Here is an 8060-nt window from a genome sequence, read left to right on the forward strand (position 1 = left end):
TTGGAATGATGTGCAGTATGCTAGTGAGGATGGACATTCAATATGGCAGGAGGGATTTGCCAGAAATGGTTACTTTTTTCCTTCTCTTTCCTGCTGGGCTAAGGTTACAGTTGTGTGGATGATGCCATTCAACATGCCAAGATGCTAACACTTCAGGATGGAGGGCTAGGGCACACGAAGTCTCAGCATTCAGTCTTTTTCACCTCTTGATGTGAGTACAGCGCCCCCTTGGGGTGAGGGACCTGTGTGACTGGGCAGGAAAGGGCTAGGGAAGCTCTGGGCCTGGCAGGAGGGTTCCAGATCCAGGAGGGGAGGCAGGGGCATGGCTGGCTGGTAGGGGGTGGGGCTTGACAGGGAGTGCCTTGCCCGGAAGGCAGGGCAAAGGGCCATGTCCTCCGCCTGCTCCACCCTGTTGACAAGAGTCCCGGTCACCAGGCCACCCTCTCTGTCTGGGGCCCTGGAGGGGTAAGTGCCCTTCTGAACCTACCTTGTCTCTTTCTGGAGCGGGTGATCGTGAGAGAACTCCTTTTCCTCTTTGGCCAGGAGCAGGGTCGTGGGGGGTGGGGGCCGGGGATGTCCAAACACTCTGCCACCCTCTGTTTATCCTTAGGCCAGACAGAAGCCACACCTGCCACCCTCTCAACACAGCACAGTCCTCCTGTGCTCCTCAGAGTTCATGAGACTGGGGCAGTGAGGGGCAGGTCCAGACAGTCTCAGATCCTTCCCCTCCTGGTATCAGCATCAAGACTAAAGCCAGTGGAAGAACCCCGAGTGGGGCACCTCATCCAGGCAAGCCCCAGATCACAGCTTCCACCTGTCACCCTGCAAGGAGCCCAGAATCCCCAGCAGCTGGAGCACTGGGGGACACCCAGACACCCAGAGCCGTCGCTGGACCAAGCCCTCCAGGAGCGGGATGAAGCCATTGCCAAGTGAGAGGCAGCTGCTTGTGATGGTGTAGATGGCAGTGGGTGGCTCACCCTCAGGGCTCTGTCCTGCTAGAGGAGGGGAGGGGCAAGTCAGGTATTTATGGAAGAAAAGCCACAAAACACCCACCTTGTCACAAGGCAGCGGCTGGTGCCAAACATGCCCACCTCCAGGGCCCAGAACCAGACCTGCAGGGCTGGAGCCTCAGGCTGCTCTCTCTGCCACCTGCAGGAAGCAGGCAGTGGAGGCTGAGCTGGACACATGCAAGGCCAAGTTGCGAGCTGTGGAGGCCCAGCTGCTGGAGGTCCTGGAGGAGAAACTGAGGCTGAGGCAGGAGGTGGAGGCCTGGGAGGTAGGGTGGGAATGCTGGCCAGGTCTGGGAGGCATGGGGAGAAGGGTGCAGGATGGGCCCTGAACCTACTCTCCTGCCCTCAGGAGGACATGCAGCAGCTGGTGAGGCAGCGGGTCGAGAATCAGCTGCAGAGAGAGTCCAGGGGTGCTCTGGGAGCCCCTGTGGAGCCTGGAACTGCCAGGGCCCCCTGGGTCCGATTCCCCCTGGGTCGGTGGGGACGTTGGCGGTGAGAGAGCTCAGCCCAGAACCTTGGAATCAGTGTCTTTATTCATTAAAGCTTGAGGTCTGACCACTGCACCCTTGTTGTTAGCCTCTCAGTGCTTGCCTAGGTCCTTCTGTGCAGAAAGGTGGAGTAGCCTGCAGGGCCTTGAAACCTGGGATCTCATGTCCAATCTTGCCAGCAACTCTTAGGCCAGAAAGTCTCGGATGGCAGCCACGAAGTCCTGTGGAGAGTCACTGTGGATCCAGTGGCCAGTGTTGGGCACGGTCTGCATCTGGGCCCGAGGGAAGAGCCGCCTAATCTCAGGGTGGTGGCTGGGACTGTCCACCGGAGGCAAGGCCACCAAAGGGGTGAAAGTAGGAAGATGCAGAGAAAAAGAGATGTGGAGGCAGAGCAGGGAGAGATGGAAAACCACATGAACCCGCAGGCCCAGCAGTATTTCTGGGATCTCAGGTGTTCTCTGCCCACGTCCAAACCCTCCCCAAGGCAGGCTCCCCAACCTGGGAGCTGGGTAAGGCATGCTTCTCCCACCACCAGCCTGTCTTACGGCACATATTGAGAGTTTCCACCCAGGAGGAAAAGGGTTGGCCCAAGGTAGGATTCTTGTCGTGGTGGGAAGGCCAAGATCTTCTCCACATGCTGGGCCAAGGCATCCAAGTTCACTCTCCACATGAAATGCCCGTCTACCTCCACCAGATTGGTGAGCAGGAACTGCCGCACGGCCATGTCCTGTGTGGGGTGTTCCCTTGTAAGGCCAGGGGCCGCCACTCTTCCCTTGATGGCTCACAACCCTCACAGCCATTTAGGGGCTTGGGTGCATTACCTGGATAACAGGGCTGAGCTGCTTATCAGCTAGTTTTCTGGCACAGGAACGGGATGCCTCATCAGGGATGTCTATGGCCCTCATGGCTGCAATGTAACTTGGGAAATCTGAGCTGGATGTGGTCTCTACTGGGCTGATGTCCACGGCAATCAGCTGCTCCACCAGCTCTGGCTGTGGGAGAGAACCAGACTTAGGACCAGCCTTATGGCAGGCAGTGTGTCTCAGGCATAGTTCCCAGATCCTGAACTTGGCCATCCAAGGCTCATTTGAGTCCCAAGATGCCTGCTGGAAACTCAGGGTCTACACTGGATTGGAGGAAGCCTGGATAGGGACGGCTCACCCTCTGTAGTGCCAGCAGCATGGCTGTCTTGCCTCCCATGCTGTGGCCAATGAGGACACAGGGCATCAAGTCCAGCTTAGGCAGGAGGTCCTGTAGGTCCTGGCTCATGGCCTCATAGCTCATGTCTGGGCTGTGGGGACTGTCACCATGGTTCCGAGCATCCACCGTCAGCACCTGGGGTGTAGGGTGAAAGAGAGGAAGCGCTGGCATCCACATTCGGGGCAAACCTGCAGGTTGAGGGGTGTGGAAGCCTGGGAGAGATCCTGAAGTGGAAAAAGGGCCCGGATGGTGAGAAGGCCCAGTTCTTAGACTGAGGAGGACCAGAAGAACCTGGGGCCATTCTGCCAGAGAAGAGAAGGCTAAGGAGTATAACCCCGTCTCCAAAGGTTTGGCTCATCAGGGTGGCCATCCCAGAGAAGGCAGATGCCAAGAATTTCCAAGTTGGGCTGCTGTAAGAGGTGGTAATCTCCCTGTCATCCCTAGTGAACAAGCAGTAACTGGTCCCCTTAGCGGGGAGGGTATCGATGCTTAGACTTTGGATAGCAGAGCCTAGCTCAGTGAGCACACAGATGGAAATATAGAACACGAATGAACGACTGGATGGATGCAAGCATGCAGGAATTAATGGGGTCCATCTAGGGCCTGGGTCTGCCCTGCGACCTCCATCCTTAGATCAACCTCTCATTTCATTTCTGATGAGACACCTGCCGCTCCTCAGCCAGGGCCCAGCTGCGAGGGCAGAGAAGTGGCCCCGCCTCCCGCGGGGGACCCGCCTCTCCCGGAAGCGCACCTTCCGGCCTGTCTGCTGGGCTAGGGCCTTGGCGACAGAGTTGAAGTTGGTTTTGCAGCCGAAGAGCCCGTGCAGAAAGACGAGGGCCGGGTGGGCCGCCTCCCCGTCCAGAAGCTTGTAGGAGAGCGGAACCGACCTGGAGGGAGGAGCAAGGGTGGGGGAAGGGTGCGAGCCGGCTGGGGAAGGGGGTTTAAGGGAGCAGCCTAGGAGGGGGCGGGCCCAAGGAGGAGGCAGGACCATCGGGGGCCGGACCGGAGGGGGAGGGGCGAAGGACGGCCGCCCACCAGACACCCTTGACTGACCTCGGCTTGGCGCCGCCTCGGCCACTGCTGCTGAGTGTGATGGGCACTTTGAAGAAGCTGAGGCCGGAGAGACCAAGCCCCCTCTGGGAGAAACTACAGGAGTGGACCCAGCGGAGCATGTCGGGGAGCTGCTACACGGCGCGCACCGCGTCCGGTCCTCCTCGCCCCGCCTCCCGCCCCCCGCCTTCAATCAGGGCTCCGCCCAGTTCTGGCTGGAGTCCCGCCCTCTCCGGACTCTTTCGCTGAATTCCCGCCTATACTTACGTTCCCTTACGTAATCCCAGAGAACATTCCGCCCCTCCAGCTCCGCCCCTTGCGCAGAACGTAAACCCCGAGGCCACCGCGCCGATAGGCGGGAGGCCCCGTCTCTGGCCACGCCTTGGGCGGAACCAGGTGCCATGGTCTCCGCCCCCCAGAAGCTCCGCCCATCCCCTCCCCGCGCAGAATCTTCTCGAGGAGTCAAGTGTCCTGCGGTCTGGGAGTTCTGTCTCCGCTGCTCTCGGGATATGCTGGGTTTGGGGCGCGAGCACCGGGAGGTTGCGGGCCAGGCCCTTTGCAAGCCGAGGAGGCCCTGCGGTAGGGCTGCGCTCGACCCCGCTCGTTGCCGGCTCCCTTGGGCGAATGCCATACTTTATTTGCCGCGGGCGGGCGCGGGTGAGAGGCACCAGGAGTGGCTGCTGTCGCTATGGTGCCAGGTTGAAGGCGCCGTGCTGCAAAGCCGGGAGACCAGGCAGGCTGTACTGAACATCTATTACCCGTCCTAAAGTCATCTACTCTAAATAAGTTAGGAAGGACTCTAGAGGTCTCTAACCACCCTCCATTTTCGCTATTTACAGATGGGGAAACTGAGGCAAATGGCTTTTACAAGAGGCAGAATCGGAACCTCAGTCTGGTCTGCCATTCCTGATGAGAGAGTCAAGGTGGGAGACCAGGTGTTTGTAATGGAGGGAGCATTCAGTTGAAATGGTTCACATATGCTCACACAGCAACACTCCCCGCCCCAATCATTTACCAACAGAGAAATAAACAATCGTCTTTCCATGCCCAGAACTCAGCACGTCCTGCGGAGAAATCACCTCCTTTTGGAAACCTGACCGGCTGCCATCCTCCCAGTCTAGGATGGTGTCGGCAGTGATGGCATTATCTCAGGTCTCAGCTAGCTTCCACTGCAGTCCAGCTCTCCACCATTGCAGGAGTAGCTGTTCTTTCTGTAGAATTCTTCTGCTCAGAATCCTGTCCCCATCCCTAATGTTGAGCTGAAACCTCACAATATCCCAAGTTTTCCCCAGTCTGATACTACCTTCCTTTTCGCCCACGCTTCCCTCTTTCAATCCTCAACCATGCACCCCAAGAATTACACTGCAGGCCTCCCTTTAGGTCTTTACCCCAACATCTCTCCCTGCTGGGATGTTGTGACTGCCTTCTAGATAGTCAGTTGCCTATAAGTCCTATTCCTTTTTTAAGGTCCAGGATAACTGCCCCCTCCTCCCCAAAAGCCTTCCCCGATTTCCCCAGTTGAGAGGAATCTCTTCCATTCCATGCTCTCAAAGCATTTGTGAGAGCCTGCAGTACAGTATTACAGACTGGGCTTTCTCTATGTCCTCCCTAGGCTGGGGGCTCTTGGAGGACCAGAGTTAATGTTTTATTCATCTGGTGCGAAGTGCAATAGTAATTTTATTGAGTGATCACGGAGTGATTTCAGGGCACTAGCTGAGGCTTATAGATGAAGGTTCATTTGGTGGCTGGCTCATTTCCCCCTCCAGGAGATGACAACTGGGCTAGTCAGGGTTATAACACTCTCTCCCCAACCTCTTTAGGGCAGGCCTGGTGGAGGAGTTAGGACCGTGGAAAGCATCCTAACTCTAAGGCCTTTTATTATCTAAGTTCATTTAGTAATGCCTTGCCTTATAAAATGGCCCCCATCTTGAATCTTCCTGGCAGGTGTTTTGTTCTAATCTGAAGAGGGCTTTGAGGTCACTGGGGACTCTAAACACACCAGGTGGTGTGATCATTTCTTGCCAGCACAGTTTTTAGGGGAGTGGTGAATTCATCTGAGCCCTGGATGGGGCCTGGTCCAAGGCCTGGAGGGGTGGGTCCTTGGAGGAGGCCATCAGGCAGAATTTTTTGGAATTGGTGAATGGAGGGGAAGGGGATTGACTAGTGTTGGCAATCCATAGTGTTAGTATTTCACACCGCCCCTACTCTCATCCCAAACTGCTGTCTAGCCCGGTAACCTGAGCCTGGTCCACGAGCCTTGACTTTGCTAGGATCCAGAGTCTTGAGTCTAGGGGCAGACGCAGTGTTGAGACATTCCTGAGTCCTGGGCCCCAACTGGGTCACGTGGCTGGTTAGGGCCAGGCAACAAGCAGAAAAACCAGTCGGCTTGAGGGGGTGTTAAGTCCTGGAGGGGCGATCTTCTGGAGCCTCTGATATGCTGGGGTGATGTAGGGCAGAAACGGGGTGCGGAAGTCGGCACTATCTCCGCGGGGAGGTCAACACTCGGCTCCGTGTTTCCCAGCAGTCCGGACCTCCCGGGGAAGTGGGAGGGTGTTAGAGCTTCATTTTACTGCTGAGAGAATAAACAGAGCCGCGGGAGGTGAAGTAGCTCGGCTCCAAACCGCTCAGCCGTGCGTGACCCAGCCCGAATTCCTTCCCGGGCTCTGTGACTCCTCCTGCTGAGCTCTGAGTATTTCGTCATCACCCTGCTGGCTGGGCACTGAGGGTCCGAGGGGTGTGGCCTCCGGCGGCAGGAACGCTGCGCCCTGGTGGCGGCGGCATTGAATGGGTTAAGGTGGCGAGGCCGCAGGTGTCCCGTAACCACACCTGGCTCAGTATCGGTCACGTGGCCAGGGTTTCACCTGCCCCGCTGAGCAGGGACAATTACGCCGCTGTTCCGCCGTTGGTCGCCATGGTGACAGGAGTGCGCCTGGGGAGGTCACCAGGGCAAATTCCTGCCCACCGGCCGGGTGGGGCAGGGGAATATGTTGTGCTGGTGCAGTCTAGGGCTTCCCGAAGACCCCTCGAAGTTTTCCCAGGGGGCCCCTAGGTGACTTCCCACCCAGGCTCCTCCCCGTCCCTGTCCCTCCCATCTCCAAACCTAGCTTCTGTCTTCTCAGACCCTGAACCGGGGTCTATTCATCTGCCAGGACTTTCATATACATTATCTTGTTTAATCCCGGCAGCAGCCTTTCCCACGTGGGAATGATAAGCTCCTGGGCCCCCACCAGAGGCGGTGGGCTCTTTGAGAACATTCCCTTCTTCCTTCAACAACCAACAGATACCTTTGCACACAGTCCTGAACAAAACAACAAACTCTGCGAACCAGGCAACCGCAGATTGTGTATTTATTTTCTTCAGAGCCGACTGGGAAGGCCCCTGGGGCCCCCAGTGGAAGGTGGGAGTGCACGATCATCGATCATCTCATAGTTCTAGTGTTAGGAACACCTCTAGTGTCAGGACCTCTGCCACCCCAGGTCTGCCCACGTCTCCCTTCCAGGCTTCGCACCCAACCCACTAATCCTGCAGCCCCTATTTCATCCACTCACTCCTCTGTTTCAGAAATTCCCACAGCCCTGCTAATAGCAATGCTTGTCAATTTACTACCTCCAGACCTGTGCACCCTGTGTCCCTCTTACAGTCTTATCTTTAAGCACAGATTCTTAAAGTTGGCGGGGTGGGTGGTGGGGGCGGGGGCGGTTAATGAGGAGGGGAGGCGATGGAGAGGAGTGGAGGTGGTGGAGGGGGTTCTGTGAATTTTGAAATCCAGCAACCTTCACTTCCCTGGAGGAACACTAGCCTGCGGGATCCATATGGCTCCCTCTGCCTGCAGTTGGGAGCCTTTATTTATGGAGCACCTACTATGTTCCTAGCACTGGAGATGCAAGGGTGAACCCAGATCCACTCATAGGCCTGACAGTCTGGTGTGGAAGATACTAACTGATGTGTAATCATTACACCCAGAAAATATACAAAGGAAAGGGAAAGTGTAAAACTGAGGAATCTGATCCTGAGGTCAAGTCAGCGGCTCTGCAGAAGTGATGCTTGAATGGAGATCTGAAAAATGAGTAGGAGTCGGTCAGATGAAGGGGGTGCAGTGGAGGAGGCTGTTTCCCAAAGTGGGAATGCCGAGGGCAGTGGTGAAGTCATCCCATCTCCCAAGACAGAGTCTTGGGAGTCATTCCTGATGCCCCCCTTCTTCCTACCTCCCTAACCCAGCCCAATCCCTCACCTAGTTCTATTGATTTATCTCTCTCAAATAGCTCTGATATCCATCCACTCCTCTCCATCTCCACGGCCCCATTTCTCCCCA

General features: G+C 56.7%; 1 protein-coding gene across 3 annotated transcripts; it reads right to left on the reverse strand.

Moving 5' to 3' along the window:
- Positions 1-1524: 1524 nt before the first annotated feature.
- On the reverse strand, positions 1525-3947 carry ABHD11 (abhydrolase domain containing 11). Of its 3 annotated transcripts, none has more exons than XM_036887356.2 (6): positions 3752-3947; positions 3450-3585; positions 2660-2833; positions 2320-2490; positions 2044-2225; positions 1525-1770 (listed from the first exon to the last, which is right to left on the reverse strand). In XM_036887356.2, the coding sequence occupies exons 1-6, from the start codon at positions 3868-3870 to the stop codon at positions 1659-1661; spliced, it is 894 nt and encodes a 297-aa protein (XP_036743251.1). In that variant the 5' UTR covers positions 3871-3947; the 3' UTR covers positions 1525-1658. The 3 variants fall into 3 exon arrangements, with proteins under 3 accessions (XP_036743251.1, XP_036743250.1, XP_036743254.1); XM_036887355.2 differs by having other exon boundaries at positions 1525-1816; positions 3752-3945; XM_036887359.2 differs by lacking the exon at positions 2044-2225 and having other exon boundaries at positions 1525-1816.
- Between the last annotated feature and the right edge of the window lie 4113 nt (positions 3948-8060).

The sequence above is a fragment of the Manis pentadactyla genome, chromosome 10 (assembly GCF_030020395.1).
Source record: "Manis pentadactyla isolate mManPen7 chromosome 10, mManPen7.hap1, whole genome shotgun sequence".
Lineage (NCBI taxonomy): Eukaryota > Metazoa > Chordata > Mammalia > Pholidota > Manidae > Manis > Manis pentadactyla.

Bases quoted from the DNA above. Each gene is read 5' to 3' on its own strand.
- ABHD11 (XM_036887355.2), bottom strand. From the start codon at position 3,870: ATGCTCCGCTGGGTCCACTCCTGTAGTTTCTCCCAGAGGGGGCTTGGT. The intron at 3,586-3,751 runs GTCAGTCAAGGG...TCCTCCCTCCAG, and splicing joins CGAGGCGGCGCCAAGCCGAG to GTCGGTTCCGCTCTCCTACA. The intron at 2,226-2,319 runs GTAATGCACCCA...CACCCCACACAG, and splicing joins AGCTCAGCCCTGTTATCCAG to GACATGGCCGTGCGGCAGTT.